This window comes from Myotis lucifugus, unplaced genomic scaffold, assembly GCF_000147115.1.
Source record: "Myotis lucifugus unplaced genomic scaffold, Myoluc2.0 scaffold_912, whole genome shotgun sequence".
Classification (NCBI taxonomy): domain Eukaryota; kingdom Metazoa; phylum Chordata; class Mammalia; order Chiroptera; family Vespertilionidae; genus Myotis; species Myotis lucifugus.
The window spans coordinates 113,340-138,030 of record NW_005871960.1 but is presented as its reverse complement, the minus strand read 5'-3'; the positions used below and the strand labels follow the sequence as shown (position 1 = coordinate 138,030).

At 38.4% G+C, this 24,691-nt stretch overlaps 1 protein-coding gene across 1 annotated transcript in view; it reads right to left on the bottom strand.

Moving 5' to 3' along the window:
* LOC102432706 (1-phosphatidylinositol 4,5-bisphosphate phosphodiesterase beta-1) overlaps positions 1 to 24,691 on the bottom strand; it is a gene marked incomplete at both ends in the record, with an annotated part of 116,878 nt that continues 92,187 nt past the window's right edge. Inside the window, 8 exons of the mRNA XM_006106791.1 lie at positions 1 to 169; positions 3,094 to 3,313; positions 6,757 to 6,810; positions 9,337 to 9,469; positions 18,880 to 18,989; positions 20,161 to 20,265; positions 21,089 to 21,188; positions 22,571 to 22,735. Of these exons, the coding sequence (XP_006106853.2) occupies positions 1 to 169; positions 3,094 to 3,313; positions 6,757 to 6,810; positions 9,337 to 9,469; positions 18,880 to 18,989; positions 20,161 to 20,265; positions 21,089 to 21,188; positions 22,571 to 22,735 (1,056 nt within the window). The remainder of the gene's footprint in view (positions 170 to 3,093; positions 3,314 to 6,756; positions 6,811 to 9,336; positions 9,470 to 18,879; positions 18,990 to 20,160; positions 20,266 to 21,088; positions 21,189 to 22,570; positions 22,736 to 24,691) is intronic.

Here is a 24,691-nt window from a genome sequence, read left to right as displayed (position 1 = left end):
GTTCTCGTTTCGGTATTTTCCACTATAATACTGTTCTTGTCGAAGATTAAGCAGTTGCTGTTGTTGCTTGTCCTTCAAGTCTATTAACTTCTGGGTCATTTCGGCATCCAGGGCAGCCAGATCTTGCTCAATGGTTGATGAGCCGTGGTCAGGGCTGCTGGGTTCCGATCTGCGGAGAAACAGAGCTTAACTCACAAAATATGCAGGTCACAGTACGATGGAGGGTAGGTGGTTCACCAGGGTTCCTCCTACAGAGAGCACTGTGTTTGGAAATAAATATTTCGATAATCCACCTCAAGTACAGGCTGAAGTGCCGAGGACAAGACATTTGTGACCACTCAATATGTGCCAGGCACTTTCTACACTACAAAAGGCTTTCACAACAATGCAACGAGAATGACTATCTCCAGTTAACATCTGAGGAAGCCAAGGTTCACTGAGACACTGTGCCTAAGGATACCACGAGGGGAGGATACTGCAATGCTGCTCATCTGAGGACAGACACCTGGGGGAAAGCAAGGTCTTAAGTACAGCAAAGAACCCTGGTTGGTTGCTCAGTGGTTAGAGCATTGGCCCTTAGACCAAAGGGTCATGGGTTTGATTCCAGGTCAAGAGCATGTACCTCATTTGCAGGTTCGATCCCTGGCCCCAGTTGGGGAGGAAACCAATCAGTGTCTCTCTCTCACATCAATTTTTTTTCTCTCTCTCTTTCTCCCTTCTACTCTCTAAATATCAATAGAAATAATATCCTCAGGTGAGGCTTATAAAAAACAGACAATTACAGCACAGAATCATGCATGCCAGTATCTGGACAGAAACTACCCTTATATGATCTGCTCGACACATTATGTGGAAAGCTCAGTTGAGATGATGGATATATGAATAAAAAAAAATCTAACGAACATTACATCCATTCATTGCTGAGTTATTTTCAGAAGTTTGAGGTGTATGAAGGAGGCTGGGAGGTGGCAGACATGATCAGGCCTCAGTGGCTTTGCCTTTTATAGGAGCTTTCCTGACTGTGTCCTTTGATGCTAGATGCTTAGGGACTTCCATCTGTGTGTTGAGGGAAAGTATTAGAAAATAAACAAGGGAACAAGGTTTCTGCATCTTTTGTAAAAGCAGAGTTGAAAATATCCCCCGTTGCCTAATGTTGCCTGTTTAAGATCCATGAGATGAATTCTTCTATAATTTAATACCAGGAAAATGTTTGTCTCTCTTGGAAAAGCAAGCAAGTTTCCTTTAATCAGACGAGGAGACTTGTCTAACCCATATTTCCTTTTCTCAGAAGCTAAGAGCTATATTCAGTGTTTAAGGACTGAAATTGCATTAAATGGTTGGTGCTATCCAGTAGAAATACAACATGAGCCACAGTTAATTTTTTCCTACATATGTGATCTAAAAATTTTAGTAGCTACCTTAAAGAGTAAAAAGAAATGAGTGAAATTAATTTTAATAATATATTTTATATAACCTAATACATCCCCAATATTAGCACTTCAACATGCAATTAAAAGAAAATCAATGTGGTAGGTTCATATAAAAATGAGTTATTTCATATTCTTTTCTTTTTAAATAAAGTCTTTGAAATCTGGTATTTATATTATACTTACAGCACATTTCAAATTCTATGAGCCGCTTTCCAAGGGCTCAATAGCCACTTGTGGCTAATGACTCGCGTGTTGGACAGCAGGCCTAAAAAACTGGTAACCACTCAGTCTGTGTGTATGTATGTGTGTATGTTGTTTTTCTTTCTCTGCTTTTTGTAAGATTTTTACACACGTCTTCTGTAAATAACGTCAACGCTCTATTGGAAGTTTGCAGAATAAGACATAAGTAAATAAATATGTGAATAAATAAATGACTACATACATATCACTAAAATAGGAATTTAGGAGAAGTTTTAGGCCAAGCTTTACTGGAACTGTTTATGTAACTACAGGTAAATGTTAATGCCATTAGCTTTCAGCTTCTTCCTTGAAGAAGGGACAAAAGTTCACCCAGATGGCTTGTGAGGCAGCTCCAGTTCTTAGAAATAAAGGTTTTGCTGCTTTTTAAAACCCTAGTACAGGGTTTTGATTGTGCTTTTAAGTTAATCACATGTTAAATCTTGTTTTCACAATATGGATCTGAAAAAGGCACCTTACCTCTCTCTATAACCTGGCGTTAAGGTAAGATTACTCAGTGAAGAAGTGGAAGGGAGGATGTAGTACAGCCCTCCAACTCTCGCCGACAGGTAACTTACATGCTCACATGGTTCCCACATGACCACATCAGTTACTGTGCGTGAGAATTATGTAGGTCATGTTAACTGCTGTGTCCTCCAGGCATACAGTTGGTGCTCAATAAACACTGGTTGAATAAATGTGTGAGAGATGCCTCTCCACGTCAAGTCTGGGTGCATGGAGCCATGGGGACCCCTGGATCCAAACACTAGGGTTACCTGTGCAGGGCTTTGTGGGTTAACGATGGGGCAGCAAAGAACAGGTGAAACTTCTTTCTGTATGACAAATTGTCTCTTCAACTAGGGCAGTGATGGCGAACCTATGACACGCGTGTCAGAGGTGACACGAGAACTCATTTTTTTGGTTGATTTTTCTTTGTTAAATGGCATTTAAATATATAAAATAAATATCAAAAATATAAATCTTTGTTTTACTATGGTTGCAAATATCAAAAAATTTCTATATGTGACACGGCACCAGAGTTAACTTAGGGTTTTTCAAAATGCTGACACGCCGAGCTCAAAAGGTTCGCCATCACTGAACTAGGGTCTAGGTACATGGAAAAATTTCATACCCACTAGGTTGGCCGCTGTATTATGGGAAGTCAGCCAGTTGATATTGGGCTCATAGGCTAGGACTCATGGATAGGACTCCCTGCATATCTATTCTCAGAATTTAGTCACATCAAGAAATTCAATCCACAAGCAAAACTGAGCTGAGGTGACAGAAAAGATACATAATGGAAGGAATGGGTGGCTTTCCATCTTGCAGTGGTCGAGGTGCAAAATACAGTACAAAACAGGAAAAAAATCCACGTAAATGTCTCTCTTCCTCATGCCATCAAACAAATCATACTCATTCAACTTACTTTTTCTTACTATCCTTCCTGGCTGTCTTTTCCAAAGCCGCTCTCCTTCTCAGGTAGTCATTCTGAATTTCATTATACTTTGTAGTGTGCTCCTTGATAAGGTCCGTGGTTTTCTTGTGGTGTCTCTTAACCAGCTCTTTCATTTCTTTGTAGTGCTTCTTTTGAAGTTTTACAAACGACTTCTGTTGCTTTAGCTCTTCAATAGTCTGCGCTTCCACTTCTGCAACGAAAGATCAGAAAAGCTAACAGACATGGAAGGACTGAAAAGACAGACGTAGAGAGGAGTAGCAACTTGTGTGTCTGATCCTAGCCAACTGGAGCTTAAGAGCAGAGCTTTGATGTCGAGCTTAAGTGGGTTTCAGGGTGGCTCCATCACTTGCTAACTTTGTGACAATGTTACCAAATTTCTCAAAGACTCAATTTATTCACTTCTAACATTTTTTTAAAGTCTGGGCTCCCTAGAAACAGACCCTAAGAGGAGCAAGCCGGTGCATGTGATTCCCAGAGGCAGGCTCTCAGGAGGAGGGGAGTGAGGGCAGCAGATAGGGAAGGGGAAGCAGTTAAAGGTGATGTGGGCAATGGAGGCTGGCTCCTGCCTGACCCAACTGGGCGCTCTGGAGTGTGAATTGTACCACGGAGTCAGCCTCACCTTGAGGCAAGGGGGTCAGCATTTTGCATATTTGGGATAGTCCGTGGGGAGAGGCAGAGCCTACTAGAGCGGAAGCTTCCTTTTGGCTGAGGGCAATTTTCAAGAGCAGGGAAAGCTCTGAGCTGTTGTCAGCCATCGCTCACTGCAGCTTGAGGATGGGTCCGCTGGCGGGTAAAGGGGATCTGTGCAGGACACCAATAGCATCCACCTTAAGGATCACAAGGCTTCCCTACTTTTCAGGATTATTGTGCTGGTGAAATAGAAGAATTGCTGCCAAGCATTGAGCACCGTTTCTGGCAGTGTGCCTGTAGACGCTTAACTAATGATTGTTGAGGTTCTAGAGCACCCTCTGTAAAAGGCACTATTCACAGTATAGACGTGGTAGGCTTGCACATTTATCAGTGTTCCGGGTATAAAGCAATAAAGTGAAGGAAAGCCCATTAATGTGCTTTTCCCAGTGGCACCATTACATGGCTACATATTTTATCCACTGCTGGGAATTCATTTACTGTGAAAGAACTTGACCTTAAGACATTCTGAATTTCATTGACATATCTGGTCAACTCTAGAAAATGCATTTAAAAATATGTTAACATTTCTGAAATTAAGATGGATCTTATAGTCAACGGAGTATAACAGTGTGCCAGCAATTTTTATCTCAGCGATCCATGAATAGTGGGTGCCTTAACGTTGACGATGTCCTAACTGCAATGAATTGCCATCTATTTGGACCTAGATTAAGTCATAGTTCACATGTTTCCATGCTTTCTTTGATTTGAACTTTCTGCTTCTGAGAGGGGAAAAAAAGTTATCATAAATATTTAGAACTGTCAAAAGATTCAGAAATAGCATACCTATGCCACGAATAACAACAGACCTGAGTAGAAGATAAGCTAGTGAATTAATGTTGAAATCAGAATACAAATTGATGTTCCTATATGCTGAGGTCTTTAAGCAATTGAAATATGCTTCCCTTTCTTATAATGTGTCTAGTCTCCTGACATTAGATTCCTTTGGATAAAGAGGCTAGTGAGAAAATCAGGTACATTTATTTAATGGTTTCCCTCAGGCCCAAATAGACTCATTATGATTGCATAGTAACTTATTATATTAATAATTTATAATCCCAAGGAATTGCTGCATTTTTGGTGACAGATTCAATCCCATTTCTTTAAGAACAGTGTGCAGCACATCAGCTATGGCAAGTAGCAACAGGGTTCAAGATGTTCCAACCTGTGTTTAAAAAAATTCCAGAGAAAATACTTAAAAAAAAGTCTGTGTATGAAAGGTTATAATTTGAATATGCTCTTAAGCATACAGATAATGTTCATTTATATAAAGAGTCAAATATCACTCATAAACAAGCCATCCAGAGATAATCACTTTTAGTTTATTGTACAGACCCTTGGCCTTTCTTCTATGCATTTATTTTTAAATAACACTGGAATCATGCTCTATTTACACTTCTGTCTCTTGTTGTATGTGTCAACTTGTTACCCAGGGAACTAAATCTTTAAAACATGTTTTTAAAAATACATTGTTGCCTGACTAGCGTGGCTCAGTGGTTCAGCATCAACCTATGAACCAGGAGGTCTCGGTTCCATTCCCAGTCAGGGCACATGCCCTGGTTGTGGGCTCCATCCCCACTAGGGTTGTGGAGGAGGAGGTAGCTGATCAATGATTCTCTCTCATTATCGATGTTCCTATCTCCCTCTCCCTCTCCCTTCCTCTCTGAAGTAAATAAACATATATATTTTTAAAAAATTCTTGAAGTAATTTTTTCTATGAATATTTTATGTATTATTTTGGTGAAACATAAATATATGCCTAAAAATATATAAATCATAAAGATAAAGGCCTATACACTTTCACAAAGTGAGCATGCTTCAACAACCATTACTCAGAACAGCATAAGAATATCATCAGATGCCAGAGGCCCTCTTTTTGGTTCCTGCTCCCCATCAAATATAATCCAATCCGTGTTTCCAACAGTATGAGATGAGTTAGTTTTGCTTGTTTTTGAACTTTATGTAGATGGAATCACAAAGAATGTGCTCATTCATGTCTGGCCTCTTTTCTTCAACACAGTCCTTGTGAATTTTATGCATGTTGTGTGTGACTGTGGTTTATTTATTCCGAGAGTTGTAGCCCCGTTTAGTCTGTGATTGTAACACAATGTGTGGATCCACCCGACTGTTTACGGACATTGGGCTATACGCAGTTTGGGGCTCTTCCCAAGAGTGCTGTTTTTGGTGAGCATTTCTGTTGTATATTAGGCCGAGTATCAAACATTTTTCAGATTTTATTAAGTATGGCTAACTGTATTAAAGAAAGCTTGTACCAATTCCAGTCCCACTAGTTTATGAAATTAACCAAATATAAAATATTTCCCAACTGAATCACAGTCCTCCAACACTGTGTATTCTGTGGTCACCAATGGATCATATTCTGTATTTCTAAACGATGGTTTACTGTTGTTACTTTGGGAGGATATGCCTTCCTATTAGCTGGGCCACATTTCCAGGATGAAACAATTTTTAGATTCTAAAATGGATATCTTGTGAAATTATATTATTTTTATATCAATAGGATCCTATCGCCCAAGGATGGTCACTTTTCTGTGATCACATCATGTAGTGTGGCCTCAACTAGGGCTGTGTATCTGTAAGTATTTTTAGAGAAGAAATATGAATAATGTTAATCTTCAGAGATGGAGGGAAGCCTTCTTTCCTCTAAATCAGCGGTTCTCAACCTGTGGGTCGAGACCCCTTTGGCGGTCGAACAACCTTTCACAGGGGTCGCCTAAGACCATCCTGCATATCAGATATTTATATTACGATTCATAACAGTAGCAACATTACAGTTATGAAGTAGCAACGAAAATAATTTTATGGTTGGGTCACAACATGAGGAACTGTATTTAAAGGGCCAGAAGGTTGAGAACCACTGCTCTAAATACTTATACTCTATCATATTCAGCTGCCTAATTCCTCCGGGGAAAGGGTGGTATTTACCTGTTAAAACACTATGAATAAGATCTTCTGTTTTGGCAGGTGCCTTTCCAGGGCCTGAAATAAAAAGATAAAATAAATAGGCATTTTTAACTTTTTACATTTTATTCTTCTTGTAAAACAATGATTGGCCCTTGAGTCGAAATCTCTTTGTGGAGAAATTACAAATTTGGGGAGAAAATTATTCCAAAAACTTGTAAGAAATGTTCTCCTTTTGTTCCTTTGAGGCAAACATAATTAAATGTGAATCTATATGTTCCATTTATAGAGAAAAAGTATATCCCTCCACTTGAAATAAAAACCAGCAACAAATTCAATTTAGGCAATGCTACTGCCACCTTTTGGCAAAATCAAGAATGACAAGGGGTCTTTTAAAAATCAAAGGCTGCCAAGTTGGCACTAATCATTGTTGCAGACAAGTTCTATTGGTGGATGCCAAGATCACTGGGTAAGTGTTTAAGGAGAAACAGGATAGCTGCATCATCTAAAAGTATCTCCCCCAATATAGCTGTTAACTATGAAGGAGAAAACCATAGCTTTCAGTGGAGAAACCTGGTAGTCATCACCTTAACCAAGTGCTCCAACACCACCAGTGAGGAGCCACATCAATACCAGGTTCCCCTGACATGCTGCACTGAGAAGGGCATGGCATCACACTTGTGATGTTCTTGCCGAACATGTAGTACTTCAACCTAATCATGAGAAAACATCAGGCTGGTCCAAATGGAGGGCTATTCTGCAAAATACCTGACCAGTACTCTTCAACAGTGTCAAGGTCATGAAAGACAGGACAGACTGAGGGACCGTCATAGGTTAAAGGAAAATAAGGAGACATGACCATTAAACACAGTGTGGGATCCTGAGTTGGAACCTGGGATGGTCACATAAAGACATTAGTGGGAAGCGGGTGAAGTTCAAACAAGGTCTGTCGTTCAGTTCAGGGTGCTGAGCCAAGGTTGATTTCCTGGCCTGGGAGTCATACTGTGATTCTGACAGATGTTAACATCAGAGAAGTGCAAATCATTTTTGTAATGCTGTCTGTTCCATTTAAAAAAATTATTCTGTATGTCAAATTTTTTCAAAACATGAAATCACCCTCCCAAAAGTCTAAATGCTCTTCTACTATCAAAAGCAAAGCGCAACTGGGGAGTAGGGGAGGCCAGGGGAAGGTCAAGGGAGAAAAGGAAAAAAAGGAGACATATGTAATACTCTTTGTAATACTTTAAGCAATAAAACAAAATTTTAAAAAAGCAAAGCACAAGGTTATTATCACTCACATATTTAAATGACTTATTTATATTCCAGAAGCACTCAAAAGTTTGTATTTGCCATATAAAAATCTTCATTTGAAAATATCACTTCTTGTTCCTGACCAAGTCGTCTCACTGTTACTGATCTCAACAACCTTCTTGAAAGCATAGGCCAAGGCATATCTCATACACATCTAATATGACTTGTTCTTTTCAAAACCTCATTCTCCCCCATGAGAAATACTCCTCCCCTCCCAAATAAAGAGTGTGGGCGCATTGGTGGCATGCACTGGCATGAGGAGGAAGGGAGGAGACATGAGGCCACACTTTCATGGAAGAAAATCCCTCTCCCTTTATTCAGTTTATTGACCAATTCAACAAAAAGTTATTAAGTACATGCTATTCCCAGGCTCTTTGCAAAGGAAACATCAAACTGTAGCCTAACCTGGGAACCCTACCATATCCTGGGGAAATAGGACATGTGTACCATTGTAGTTGCCTAAAGCAGTCACAGACAACATGTCAAAGTTAGTTGCATAGAAATCAAAGGATTTTCCTGAGAAGTGAGACGTGAGTGTAGCTTTGGTAGGAGCACAGAAGTTGAAAGCAAGTATTTTAGGATCATAGGGGACTGTGCCATTCTGGACATCACCCTTCCCTGGCTATATGACCTTCGAGAAGCACCTTGTCACCCCAGAACTGCAGTTTAGTCACCCGGACAATGGGGCAATCATGGAATCTACACTGCTAGGCAGAGACTAAGAGTTCAATGAGATAATCCACATGAAGGGTTTAGCAGAGTGCTGGGCACCTGAGGAGCGCTCAAGTTTATTGAAAAGTAAGTTGGAGCCTTGACTTGGTGAGGAAGAGCTAAGAATGAGCTTCTAAAGCATAGCTGCTTACAAGAAGTTTGTAAAACAACCACTTTTAACTTTATGCATTTTATTCTTCCTGTAAAACAACCTTTGGCCCTTGAGTCTAAATATTTTTAGACTGCCAGCAGACATAATCCACCACTAAATAAAGACACCAGAAACCTGGGTGATATTTTGTTGTGGCTTCATAAGTCCTCAGCAGAGCCAGATGAGCACTTAGGTGTCTTTCTTGGCATTCACTCACTCATTCATTCATTCATTACTTCATTTGTTCACTCATTTATTCATTCATTCACTCATTCATTCATTCCTTTATCACACATTTCTGGATCCTTCTAAGTCCATGTGCCCTTGCTCACATGATACTGTAGGTAACTGCATCATGCTACCTCCTTTGTGGCACGAACAAACTAAAGGCTTTTTGTCAAGTTTTACAGCTCTCTTTTCTGAGGTTTTACCTGGAGCAGGTTGGCTGTGGATGGCCTGGGAAGGAGGTTTGGGTGCCAGGGATGTAGTGTGATTTACTCCATTTTCTGCTGGAGTCGTCCCGGCTTCACTCAGAGCTTCTGACGATGTTTCCCCAGGATCAGGCTAAAATGGTAAACATCCTTTCATTTCCCATATTTCTTACTGTTTTGTTATTACTTTCTTAAACTATTTGATAGCATTGTATTTGAGCTGAAATTAAAAAAAGAAATTCCTTGTCTCACTTCAAGGAATCAGTGGAAGTCAATTCTTGTGACTTTATTTCTCCCTAGCCTTTTTTCCAAATATTCTTTCTTATGAGTTGAGTAAAATAAGCATGGAATCCTTTCACATCACACTGGAAATTATGACAGAAACCAAAGAACTAGAAATGTCAATTTTATCAATTTAATGGAGAGACTCTTAGGATCCAAGTAAACAAATTTCTAGGAAAGAAAGTTCAGAAGCTAGTATTTCAGTTGCACTGAATTTGGCTTAGACAAGTAGAGAAAAATGTGCAAAATTAACTACAGCAGAAGTGGGCTCCTGCCCTCTAGTGGCCAACTGAAAGTATTACAACATTTTTCTTCACAAGTAGACTTTTTTAAACCAAAATTTTATTTTAAAGTAATATTTATATTATTCCTATTTAAAAATTGAACAGAAGTGACTTTAAAATATGTTGTAAGTGTAATAATAAAAGGATAACTGGAAAGGCCATTTTCACAAGTTTTACAGAGGAAGAGATGCTATTTGATATGCTAATTGAATAAGTCTACAATCCTGCCCTTTGAAAATTGAATGTGATGATCAAGTAATAAAAAAATAAGCACACAATACAATAAAAGATGATATATTGTAGAAGTGTATACCTAGAACCTGCATAATTTGTTAACCAATTTTACCCCAATAAATTCAATAAAATCAAAACAAAACTTTACAGCACTATAGAACACTAAAATGTACGGAACTTAATTGAGTGGTTAGTATGGTAAGTAAAGGGTCTTGCAAATACCAAATGTGTGACTGGGTTGTTGGAGATGCTGGGTCATGCTGTCCTTGCCAAAGTCATCTAAAAACTGTAGTCCCTCCATGTAGTGGTTAGGATAACAGCATCTCTATTTGGACATCAGATGGGTAAGGGGCAAGGCCACCAGTTTTTCTGGGTTTCATCATGCAGAAATCTAGTCTATTGGAATAAGTGTGAGAAGTGAGTGTGGCTTTGTCTTTTGGCTTTGTCTTTCCCTCAAGAAAGAGCTTCTTCAAAGACATATATAATTTGTACCTTCAATTTCTATTAGCTGAATAAAATAAGATAATGTATCTGCCCCAAATTTCTAAGAGATTTGGTTCATTTCTAAAAACTATATCCTGATACATTCATTCTGAAGTGTTTAGGGATGAAATATGCCAGTATTTGCAACCTTCTTTGAAATGCATCAATATAAAATGAAATAGCCCTAGCCAGTTTTGCCCAGTGGTTAGAGTGTGGGCCTGAGGACTGAAGGGTCTCGGGTTTGATTTTGGTCAAGGGCAATACCTAGGTTGCAGACTCAATCCCTGGCCCAGGTCAGGGCGCATGTGAGAGGCAACCAATCGATATATCTCTTTCACATGGATGTTTCTTGCTCTCTATCTCTCCCCCTCCCTTCCACTCTCTCTAAAAATCAATGGAAAAAATATCCTTGGGTAAGGATTAACAACACAACAAAAACCCATGAAATAATGAGTGGATAGAGGGATGGATAGATGAATATATATGTGATAAACAAATGCATTTAATTTTTAAGTATAGAATCTAGGCAATTGCTATTTGATGTTCAGTATACAATTCTTTCCAGGTTTGTGTATGTTTGAACATTTTCCTAATAAAATATAGCACATCTTTTATGTTTTGAAGCCTATCAGGAGGAGTTAGAAGCAAAAGACAGCTTAAAGCAGATAAATAAATCCATCTCTTGAATTCAGCATTTGAAGCTTCTTGATTTACCAAGTAAAATGATTCTGGCTTTTATTGCAATTAGTACCCAGCATGTTCCTCCAGCGGTAACTGGAGCCAATTGGAACATGGAGCCAACTGATTCTTTACACAGCATGAGCCATGTCACAATATAAAGAAATAATCAGCATTCACACGGTCTCACTTTGTTGAAACATTAGTGACAGTTGTAGTTTATGTAAATATGTGTGAATTTGTATTAATGTCAGTCTCTCCCTCCAGACTGTCAGGTCTATGAGAATATCCAATTTTTCTTCTAATATATGTTCATAGGGCCCAGCATGGTGACTGACACTCAGTTGTATTAAAAAATTATATTGAATAAATAAGTGAATTAATAAATCCACATTTTCCTGCTCACATATAATCAATAGATATATTGCTAATGACAAAATCCTGTAACTAAAAACCATATAAATGTTATGTTAAAATAAGAAAAAAATTGTCTTTAAATAAATGAATCAATGAATGAAAAATAAAGATACTGCTTTACTCATAATTGCAGTTGTTTATTTAGGAGGAGATTAAAGATTAAAGGCCATAGCTCTGCTGAATATTTCATATGTCTTATATATGTTTCTGTTCCAGCCAACTTTAATTTATTAGAAATACTGTTATGGTCTCCAAAGAATTCAGCAGAAATAAACTATTGGCAGTTAGGCAGAAGTTATGGATTCCTTCAGAGAGAACGGAGACCAACGCCGCCTTTTGCATTCATCTCGTGAGAATGAATGTTTCATAGTAAGTAAGCCAAATCATTTGGCAAATACTTGTTAGAGATGCAATTCTTGGGTCTACCCCAGACCTACTGAATAGGAAACTGAAGGTGGGGCCCAGCAATCTGTGCTTTAAGAAGTCATCCAGGTGATTCTGCTACATGATAAAGTCTGAAAACCTTGCTACTCAAAATATGCTCCACAGAACAGCAGCATCGCCATCACCTGGAAGCTTGTTGGAAATGCAGAATTGTGTGTCCTGCTCCAGACCTAATATATCTGCATCTGCAATGTAACAAGACCCCCAGTTTAAAATTCGAGAAGCCCTGGTCTAAAGCAGAGTGGAAAACTTTGTCCTTGAGAGTCACACTTTTATAATCTCTATGTCATTGCGCACAGCGTGGATGACAACATTCAAGTGTCTGCATTCATCGCTGTTTTAGACAGAGGAACCGGAAGCCACTCTTGAGTTCATTGACATTTTAAAAATGGAGACTGTATATTTGTCCTGATGGAGGTCCAGATTTATCCAGGGCATCCAATGAAAATGCCTTGTAATCTCCAAAGCCACACAGAAATGAAAGGGACAGAGTTGTTACCTAAAGGCCAGCTCCTAAAAGGCAAACTCTCTCTTCCTACTTTATTGGATGCTTTCAAGTTCAGGGGCTGGGAGAAGCTATTGTTTCTATAAATTAGTATTCAGCTACATTATTATTGGAGGAGGAAGATTTTCATTTAAGGAGAATAAAAAAATGACCAATAAACCTCATCTTTGATTTTATCACCAAGTTCTTGAACCATGGACGAGACTCAGCTTATTTGCTGGAAAAATTAAATGGCCAACAAGGCCTTCCTGAGTTCATTGCTGTGCCCTTATGAGGTTATCACCTTGGATTTTTGCTGTTGGGTTATTTTACTGGTGAAATTTACACCAGACCATAGGACCTTTTCTTTTCAAATAATCAAATTCCTTCGTAGGTATCCCCAAGGTGCCATACACTGAATTAGGAAATAAACTATAAGCTCACTGATAAGAACAACTTTTTAAGTCTGACAACTTAAAAACTAGGCCTCTTAAAATAAACGAAATGCTAGTATTATCAAACAACTCTCCCTTTCCGGCACAAAAATGTGGAGATCACTCACACACCTGCACTGCTATCAAACACACAGACAATAGAGAGAACTCCCGAGAACAGAAACGTTGGCCTTGAGGGCTGAGTAAGGTTGGGATGTCAGGTACAGGCATACCTCAATTTTTACCTTCGCTTTACTATGTTTCACAGATGTGTTTTTTTACAAACTGAAGGCAAGATCTTTTGCCAGCAAAAAAAATTATGACCTGCTTTACTGCGATACTCACTTTGTGGTGGTCTGGAACCAAATCAACATACCTCCGAGGAATGCCTGTACTCTGTCTCAGACCATAACTTCCCCCAAGGGTGGAAATGGATGCTTGGTGACTGAATGTAGCCTCTGTAACTTGGAAGTTTAGAGCTGGGAGATAGGTATGTGTATTTTGGCCAACAGCCAGTGTATAATCTGATCAAATAGAATCTGTATACAGAAACCTAACTTATTGAAAAACCAGTTTTTATAATATCCAGTGACTTAAAGGGGGAAATCTTGACATTTGATTCAACAAAAAGTTCAGTTCAAAAGATATTACTATCAAAGGTAAAGGTCTTGTAGTCTGTGCTCAGTCATCCAGGTAACCTGCTGCAGGGGACAGGAAGTGAATGGAGGGCTAGTCCTTACTGAAGGTGACTAGAAAGCTGGTTTTGTTACTGAGGTGCATGGTGCAATGCGGTGCAGTACAGATCTTTGCTACTCTGTACAGAGTGCTCTGGAACAGCATTCTCCCATCACTTGGGCCTGTTAGTTTCTGAGCCCCAGGCCCCACTCCAGACCCACTGAGTCAGGATCAGCATTTTATCATTAAACTTCGAGAAGTGGTGGTGTAGAACATGAGTTCTGGAGCCAGATTGCTTAGATTTCAATCCCGACTCTGCTCTTTACCAGCTGTGCGGCACTGGGTGATGAAGTTAACCTCTCACTGCCTCACTTTTCCCATCTGTTAAATGGGAATAGTAGTACTTAAGACACATGGATTTTTAAAGACTTAAATATGTTGTGACATTAAAGGGCTTAGAACAGTACCAGAAACATAGTAAGCACTCAGTAAATATTTACTTTTATTCTCCACATCTTGACATGTTTTAGCAAATATTGCATTTGGAAATTATTACCAAATAATATTTTGTAATAGATACACTAGATAGTGACTTTTGTCTCTTTACAGGCATATTTAAAAAATAAAATTTAAAAAGTGTTACTGATGTCTCATTAGGCATCTCTATAACCATGTTAAAGTATTAGGGCTGTGAAACATTTTTAGAAATTAAAAATCTCTTGGTAAAAAGCAAATGTACCTAGAAAGCATGCTAGCAGGATATACAACAAAAATTTTAACAGTATCTGCAAAATTACTGGGCCTTCTGTGTCTTTTGTTTATTATTTTTAAATGACTTTTTATTTAGAGAAATAGCTAAACATATTATAAAGCCTTTGTTATTCAGATTAGGCAACTTTCTACAACTTTACTAACCCACTACCCTGAATAACAACTTTAAAATAAACCCAGCAACTATAATCTCTATTATCCCTTAACTTCCAACATACATATGTTAAATATATATATATATACACACACACACACTAGAGGCCCGATGCACAAAAATTCATGCAAGACTAGGCCTTCCTTCCCCTGGCTGCCGGCACTGGCTTCCCTCCGGCACCCGGGACCTGGGCTGCTTCCCTCCTCTGGCTGCCTGCAGGCACCTGGGACCCGGCTGGCTTCCCTCTGGCCCCGGCTTCATCAGGAAGGATGTCTGGAATGATGTTCGGAAGAAATCTGGTCTAATTAGCATACTACCCTTTTATTATTATAGATATTTTTTCACATGATATGAAATAAATATCTATTGTCCAAAGCATGGAAGAATTTTCAATTTTCCTAGTTATTTGGTTTGCAAATTACTCTATGAAGATAACTTATTAGACTACTACAAATGTGGGAATATTTTGCAGTGCAATGAAGTCTTTAATTTTCAAATAGATATGACCTTTATAGGTACAAGTTAAAAGGATTCTACTAAAAACGTCGTTGCTGCTAAAATAGTGTCTCCAGTGCCTGCCATGTCCTAGATAAAATTTTCTTCCGAGAAAACCACAGCTCCTTATGTTCAGTGGCCTCATTCAAAGGACCGTGCATTACTGCAAGACAAGATGAAGGGCACACTGGTGCCCAGAGGTGGGAAATGACTTTTCTTTCCTACTGTTCCATGGTAAGGGCAAATGACTTTTTTCTTGAATTTCAAAAATGACTGCAATTATAGGCTTAGACATTCCAAAGGAAAAAATTTGTATTTTTTTCTCTGTTAAACCATATGGAATCTATCTGATTCAATGTCTTTAAATTATTTCTAAAACTGAAAAGGTCCAAGTTTTCTCTAAGTTTAACCAACATTATACATTTATTGAAAATCCTTTCTGATCCACCATTTTTTTTAGAGGAGAAACAAAAATAAAGTTGACCTAAACTTCTAGTGCATTTTTATATCCAGGGCTGTTTTATTTTCCCCAAATAGCTTTTTGGCAGGCAATGTCTTGCAAAGATAAGGCTTTGAAAGGACAGCAACGTGAAAGGACCCCTGCAACCTCAAGGGCCCCAGGTCTCCATTCCTTAGTGACATTTCTTTGCAATTGAGGGAGAGGGGGGTTAAGAGATCAACAGAAGGACTTGTATGTATGCATATAAGCATAACCAATGGACACAAGACACTGCGGGGAGGGGGGGGGTATGTGAGGGCATGTGTGTGTGTGTGGGGGGGGTAGGGGAGGCCAGGGGAGGTCAATGGGGGAAAAAGGAGACATATGTACTACTATTTGTAATACTTTAAACAATAAAATAAAATTTAAAAAATATATAAAAAATAAAAAGAAAGAAAGAAAAATAGAGAAAGGGTTGCTCAGAGGCACCATCAGCAAAATGTCCCATTATGAGACCTTTACCCCAAATGCTGCACTACATACGCCGAAGAGGCTGGTGTCTTGAAAAGTTCTCCTCAAGGAAGAGCTTACTCCTTGGAGAACCTGGCTAACAAAGAGGTAGAAGTTGATGATATAAAAAGTCTTGTTTCTAAATAGTGACAAAACGTGTAATTTCACTTGAAAATGTTTCATTCCAACTTCTATTTCTTAGAAAATAAAATATATCTAATTGAGTATAGAGACACCTGTTTTCTAATCAGAGAAGGATGCTATGAATAGTAATTTATATCTATATTAACTGTACTTGCCTTGAATTAAATTTTATTAAGTATGGTAGTAAGCACAAGAAGGTAAGAGAGAAAAGTTTCATAGCTTCTGGTGGATTTCTAAGGAGAGATTCTAATTTCATACTGGTGTATAGATGAGCAAAGCAAGACATTCTGTAGTCTTACTTAATCTTTTCAAAGGCCATTGGAAAGAAAAATAACACACTCTTATCTCTGAAGAAACACCCAGATTAAAGATGTAACTATTGGCAAACATTTAAATTCTAGTTCCCAAGCAAAACATTCAATTTATAATTTAATAGTAAACAGAAGCTATTTAGCCTCGCTGGGTTCTCTATAAGCAGAACTGCACACAGGGGATCTTCAGTAAATGATTTGTTGAGAGTATGCGCTCTGGAGAAAACTATCAGGAAGTGAGGAAGGCAGGGTAAACAGGGAGAGAAGATAAGTTAAAATGTGGTCTCAGCCTTAGCCTGATCTAACAAAGGTGTGTGTGTGGGGGGGAGGGGGGGCAGTTTGGGAGTGTGAATTGCAACACAGAAGTTGCCCACTCAATAGCAAGGCACCTGAGTTATTCTCCAGGATCTTTCAGTCTCTGGGCATGGACCACTCTATTCCAGGAATAGCTTTCCAGGCATCTCCAGAGAAGGTGGCTCCCATCAGCCCAGGCCAGTCCTCTGGAGAAGCCTGGAGCTGTGCGGGTTCGCCGCCCACAGCTGCAGCAGCCCTGCAAAGGAGATGTGGGCAGGCCACCAACAGTATCTGCTTGGAGCTTGCAAAGACACCTTCTTCAATGGGCCTGTATAGCAGTGATTGCTTACACCAAGCCCTCAAAATTCAAGCAGGGGCCTCAGGTGTTTTTTGTTTGTTTGTTTGTTTGTTTCTAGGTTTCCCTCTGCAAATGGTAAGCCTAGATGTCAGAGGCACAAGCAACTTGGAAGTATATTCATGTCTGCCATTAGGCATAATTTCCTGACAGTATAAAGTTTCCCTACAACCCCATTTATTGCAAACTGCATACAGCATTATTTATGAAACTTCCCAGTCTAACCTGAAATTTCATCCCAGAGGATGATGTATCTATTGGTCCTGCAGTGTAAACGAGAGACTGGAAAATCTTACTCATATGTGAAATATTTTCCTTTCATTTCATTTTTCTCATGTTCAGTTAACTCCACATCTTAGATTTAAAATTTCTGAAATTCTATACAAAACCAAGGAAATAATCATAAATGTGCTAAAAATTTACATGATAGTCATGGAAGATCTGTTTAAAATAGAGAAGCATTCCAAATACCCAATAAGAGGGGAATGGAAGTATAAATCATGGTATAATTACATGATAGAAGACCACGAAGTTACTAAAAGTCATACCATAGAATATTTAATAACATGGAAATATTTGCATTAAGTGAAAATAAAACACGGATTGTGAGTACTATCCCATTTTATGAACAAGTATAATTGTACATAAAAACTAGCTGTATGGGATCCCATATTTAGTGTTACCGCTGGGTGGCTTGGACATTTGAATTATAGGTGATATCTTTAAGACTTTCTTTTCTCCTTTTTATTTTTAATTTTTCTATGATAAACCTATGCTTCCTTTAGAATAAGAAAAGGGCTACTTAATAGATAATATCAACTTAAGTGGATTTGCTATTAGTTACAGTTATCTAAACAGTTTTCAAGGTTTCCCCCCACACGCATAGTTATCCACTTTTCTTATCTTTTCCCCCTGAATTTATTATCTGAATATTCAAATAAAATATGAAAATAGCTATTTTTATCACTATTTTTAATATTGAGGCTATCTCCAATAATCATTAAATAATATTTCACTTTTTTAAAAACCAAAGGATCTCCAGTCTACATAGAGGCTTGATATTTTTAAACTTCACTTCTAATATTTCTAAACCCTTCCTTAATTATTCTTTACATGGTGATATGTAACTTAGAATAATATACCAACTGTTTTAGGAATACATATTTTAACACATAAATATACAATGTAATAATAATAGCAAACACCTTATGGCCCATACTACACACCAGGTATTGTTTTAAGTACCTTATGTATTGTAATAAATCACAAAAGCACTTTGAAAATCCTGTACTTTAAATTGAAGACAAAAGAAAGTACTAAATGACTTGATAACCATCTTCTTTTATAAGTGCCTTAATCATCTTTAATTAACATGAAATCATCTAGAAATTTTCATATGAAGCAGCAAGATGTGTACTGTTTCATGGGTCACAAAATAAGACACTGGTGGTAGCCACAGGGTACCAGAAGAGAATGAAATATGAAAAATTCAGTTAATCATCTGGTTGTTTTGTGAGATGATGATGAACTCCATCAAGATGTTTTCCCAATGTGTTGATTTCTTCTCCTGATGTGTGGTGTTACATAGGTAAAGCCAGCAATGAGGTGTGGAAATCACCCTTAATGTCATGCATAAGATTAGCACTCCCTCTCACCTCTTTCTTTATGGCTTCTTCATCTTCCAGTGTCAAAGCAGCCAGTTGCTTAGATCTCTGCTCCATCAGATTCACATATCGAATTGGATTTGACAAAGCTTCAATCACATCTAAATAGGGAAGAGACGTTTTAGATGAAAGATCTTGGAAGTATTGATTATCCACCATCCATCCATGCATCCATCTATCCATCTACTCACCCATCCACCTACCAATTCATCATTCATTTTCCATTCTTCCATCTACCAGCAAAACTACCCACTCATTCATCCAACATTTTAAAAATGAATAAGAGTTAAGACCCTTTGTTGAAACTCCAGAAAGAGAGCCCTCAATGGAGGGCAGCTCTGAGAGCCAAACATGACAGGCTCCAAATCAGGATGTCTCAATGCTCCATATTATTCAGTTTAATTTCAATTCCATCCATTCCAGGGACCTGAGTTTGGCCCAAATGATGTTTCATAAGTGGAGACATTTCACATAAAAAGCCTGTTTTCCAGATGGTTGAAACAACCAAAAGATTTGCCAATGTGGATCTAGCTGGAGTGAATGTGGCTGCCATCTTTGGGTGGGGCACATGCTTCAAGTTTGCCACCGTCTTTTTATTTTTTTATTAATCCTCAACTGATGATATTTTCCCCCCATTGATTTTAAAGACAGTGGAAGGGAGGGGGAGAGACAGAGAGAGGGAAACATCAATGTGAGAGAGACACATCAATTGGTTGCCTCCCGCATGCACCCCGACCAGGGTGGGGATCCAGCCTGCAATGGAGGTACGTGCCCTTGACAGGAATGGAACTCCCAACTCTTCAGTCTGTGGGCCAATGCTCTAACCACTGAGAAAAACCAGCTAGGGCATGCCGCATTCTTCACTACTCCTTAGTATATTATACCCAGGCCACTTATCACTGTATATAAATTTATGATCCCTTGTTGATATCATCATAAGTTAACGTCTCTAAACTTAGGGTTCCACGCATGAAAAGAATCGGGGTTCTAAAACTGGCAAGGCAAAAATAATTACACAGATCTGTACAGACTGCTGTAGTACCAGGCAGCATGGGTTAGAAAGTGTTGGGCCCATGAGAGTACTACTACCAGTGGATAAATAGGCTCAATAGTTTATTGAAACTTGAACTAAATTAAATTAACACTTGTTCATAAAGGCTTGAGCAATTTACTTTCTAGACATAAATATAAAATAGAGGTGACTCTGAGGCCAGGGCCTCCTATCTTTTATTCCACATAAATATGGATGAGCCGTTTGATTAGGCGGTTTACCTGCATAGGTGTCTGGAACATAGTCTTTCACCTCTATGTAGACAAAGACAGCTGGCAGCATCAGAGGCTGGTTCCTCTCATTCCTCAGACAGATGTAGTGATAGCCTGGAGGGCGACAATAATACTGTTCATCACATATTTTCTTCACAATGTTCGTTAGCACACAGGAACATCTATGTGATAGAAGTGTTTATTTTAGGGGACTTTGGATGACAAACAGGTCACTTTTCTCACTTTAATTGCATAGCTTTAAGTGAGAAAGTATTATTTTTCTCACCAGATGGAAAAACAATGTTGATTTTGATTTTTTTCTTTCCAACCACATTTTTCCCCCAAAGAAGAGAATTCAGTGGCATTGTCGTAGATTAAATTACTGCCCCAAATTTGTCCTTTGTCCATGATTCCTTCACTTGGGGTTTTATCATATGCTCTGCTTTGGACAATGGGACCTCAGTGATGTGGTGCAAGCAGAGGCTTACAATGCACTTGTATCGTCCGGCTTGCCTTTATGCATTCCAGTGGGTACCCTGAGAAGTCCTACTGTGTGTACGCTGCTCCTTCAGCCTGGGCCCCTGCAAGAGCACATGTGGAATAGGCCTAACCCAGCCCACAGCCCAGAGCACAGCTATACGACTGAGCCCAGCAAACCCTGCCAACCCACAGACTGGTGCGTATGAAGATAAATATTTATAAGCCATTGAGTTTTCAGGTAGTTTGTTATGCACAGTTATTGTGGCAAGAATTGATTCATACATCATAGCATGCCACAAACACATGAAGCTGCCAGATTGAAATAGTCTTAGAGCCCTTGTAGAACAAAACACCAAAGCCGCAAACAGCTTCCTAAATCATTCTTTAATAATCATGTATGACAGGGATGATTTTCTTTACAACTTTGGTATAAAGCTTCTCACCACACCATCCATACCTGGCCGAATTGCTTGTACTGGCAAGATCCGATGACCAATAAATTTTCCTCCTTCTTCATAAGCTGCTATCCTCAGACAGGCGAGTGAAGGAAGAACCACCTTCAGAGACATTAAGGACACATGTGGTTACAAGAAGGAGCAACTCCAGAAAACAGAAAAGAATTAGAGAGATATTATTCATATGGGTCCTGCTTTTCCAGATCCAACTAGAAGCTTCTACTTAGCAAGTTGACAAAAAGTTAAATTGTTGCTCTACAACTTAGATTTTCAAAAGGAGAAGGGTTACCAGAGATACCACTTTATGTTTTATCACTGTGTCCTAACTAGGAATTTGTTCAACACACAGGACATCTGCTTTTAACATGAACATTCTCAGCGTGAAAATGACAAAAGTTATATGTTTAAATCCAAAGAGTTAGTGGTCTTATCATTATTTGAGCATTTACTACTATATTTTCAAAGCAAACCACTTGTATATTTTCAAAACAAAACAAAAAAATAGCTTTCAGAATAGTTTTCAAAATGAGATTGCTTTATAAATTTGTAAATTCCCAAATGAGGCACCAGAAACATTGCTCATTTTCACCCTCAATGTAATACATGCAGAGTGCACAGTTATATCCCATGTCAAGAGCATTAGACCAATGGCATCCTTAAAAAAATGTATTTTTGCCAGCAAGAGCAAACTAACATCTATTGACTATTTTCAATGTGCCAAATTTTTCTAAATGCTTTCAGCATGGTAGGGGATATTTATACCAACTCTATGAAGTAGAGACTATTAATAGACCTAATTAATATAAGAAATGATGGGGCACGGAGTCCTTTAATATAGACATTCTCTTTGCAGAAGACTTCCTGTGTGGATATTTTGGCCAGATAAAAGCAAAGGGTATGGTAAGAAAGCCTATGCTACTTTCTATTGAACTTACTGTCTTCATTTGTGTGATAAACATGTATGAAGATGATTTGCTTTTTTGGTAAAGGCAGAGAGAAGGTCCAGGTGAATGTAAAAGGTTTTAATTCTATCAGACAGAACCCTGACAAGATTGAATGACCAGCTGCGGTGGCTAGAGAGTCTAGGGAATTTAATTAATATTCTTTTATAAAGAAATATGATCTGACTTTCTCTCAACTATCATACTATTCCTTATTTCCCCCCTCTACTTCATTTGAGTCATAATGAAAATATATCACTTACCACTGTATTATGAGAGAATATGAATTAGATGTATATGTTATTCTGGCCTTCCACATGAGGTATACTAGAATTAACTGATTTACAATACAGTTCTGAAACTCTGAACAAGTGATTCACAGAGATCTTGACTAGTTTTCAAGATAGCTTTCAAAATGCCATTGCTTTATTTCTGTGTAAGTTCCCCAATTAGCCACAAAAATATTCTTCTTTTTCATTTTTTTCTCAGTGTAAAACACCTAGAATGTGCAATTCCATATCATGCCGAGGACACAAGACCAACCTTTTTGAACACAATGGGTTCTTCCTCCCAGACGGGATTTACAGCATTTCCTTGGGATGTCTTGGTCTTAAATGCTTTCCTCCTCGTGTCCACAGGCAAACCAAACATATCCACTTCCACATATGTCCCGACTTTCTTATCAGAAAGAAACTGACCCGAAATGATCTAGAAAACAATAAAAAAGTAACTCTTCATAAATGAATAACAATGATAAAAGAAAATGCTTCAGGGAGGCACAAATGCCGATGGTGAATGTTGAACGATAAATAGAAGCAATAGTACACATATAATTCCTCTTTTGGCTAAAAAATTAGTGGGGGACCATTGAAAATGCTGGAGTTAGTGGAGTCAACAAGACAAAGTTGTATAGGAGGAAATAAATGAACAAAAGTTTGATAAATGTTTGCCTTATGTACTTAAGATACATATATTAAATGAAAGATTGGTCTTCAGAGGCAACTGAATATGAAGATTTTCCTAATACTTAAAAATATTACAAGAGGAAACTTCTCATTTTAGCATAATTATAAATGAAACTAAAAGGTAATTTAAGAGTACAAATTTAAAACATAACATAGTAGAAACTCTAGCATTTAAAAAAAATTCCTGTTGTTCATGAAATTTTACTTGAAGGAGTGGTTGTAATCCCATGGTATACTAATTCTCAAAGTTGTTACACTTTAAATAAAAAGTCACAGTGATGACTGAAAAGACAAAAACAATAAATAGCGACTTTAACCATTAAACTCAGTTCATTATTCCTTCTAATCTCACCTGTTTAGCCATCCACACAATTGTGGGTATCCTCTGCCTAGCTGTAAAATTATCAGATACTATGGAATTAAAAGAGATTTCTAAATCACATAGTCATAAAATGTCTCCCACGTCTACCTCTTCTTCTCACCCAATTTTCAAAGCCCGAGAGATTCTTCAGGTGTCATAAAGGTGTCTTTTTTTAAAAAAAATTAACTGTATTGTTGAAAGTATTACTGATATCCCTTTTTTTCCTCTCACTGACCCCTCCTCCTCTCTCTCCCCCCTCCCCAGGCCTTCACAGCACTATTGTCTTCTGCTTTAACACCTGAGGGGAGCAGCAGCAAGCAAGTGCTGACAGAGCAAACCTGGCAAGTCTGGGTTGCCTGGTTACAAGGCTGCCTGCTGGCCAAGACCTTTCTGAGCTCAAGTCAGTGGAAGGGGACAACATTTCCAAGACTATGACTGGGCCAGAAATCAAACACAATGGTGGCTTGAGAATGCCCATCAGTGGCCAAGTGGCCAAGTGAGGCCAAAGTCAGCTACATGCTGCTGTAGTAAAAAATTCCAAACAAGTTAGGTAGAAAGTCATGAGGAAGAGGCTGTCTGAATTTCCCCTCAATGTTCTTGTGACCTTATGATGACTGATGAAAGCAGAAGTCCTTAACTCAGTGGCACTACTCTCACATTCTCATGAGTGAAAGACAATGGCCAAACCATTTGAGTGCACAAGTCCATTCTGGCACTATGAAGTCTATGTCACAGATCAAAACACAAGCACCACTGGACAGATGTGAGCTCATCTTGGTTCTAGCTGCAGGTTAAAAGCAGGACTCCAATGCAGCATGGCCATCCAGTCACAGGATACTGACAGCTCCAGAACAGGGTCTCCATTCTGGACTCGGCCAGCAGCACATTTTCCTAAGACTCAACTGTTTCCCCTCAACTTACTTTCCTGTCTCTATGCCATTGTTTTATAGTTGTTTGCACTGTCACAGAAGAATTTTCAAGAAAAAAATAAATGAACAAGCCAACATGTACAAAACAAGGTGAATCAGCAAAGAAAATATTATTAGTTTGACCCAACTATAACAATTGACAAAGATTCTAAAAATACCATTTTATCAGTTATGCTTAAGAGTTTATTTTAATCAAATGACAGGAATTACACATCCTTTGCTGAAAACAATTTCCTAAAAATAAATATTATCTTGAAGCTCTAATTCTGCCAACTCTGCTCTTCAGATATATGCTGTGAAATAATTTCAAAGGATATAATTGTGAGAGACTTCACTGAAATTTTATCTTTAATCCTTGGTAAAGTAACAGAATTTTAAAATAAAAAATGGGCTCAACAAACTTAAGGTA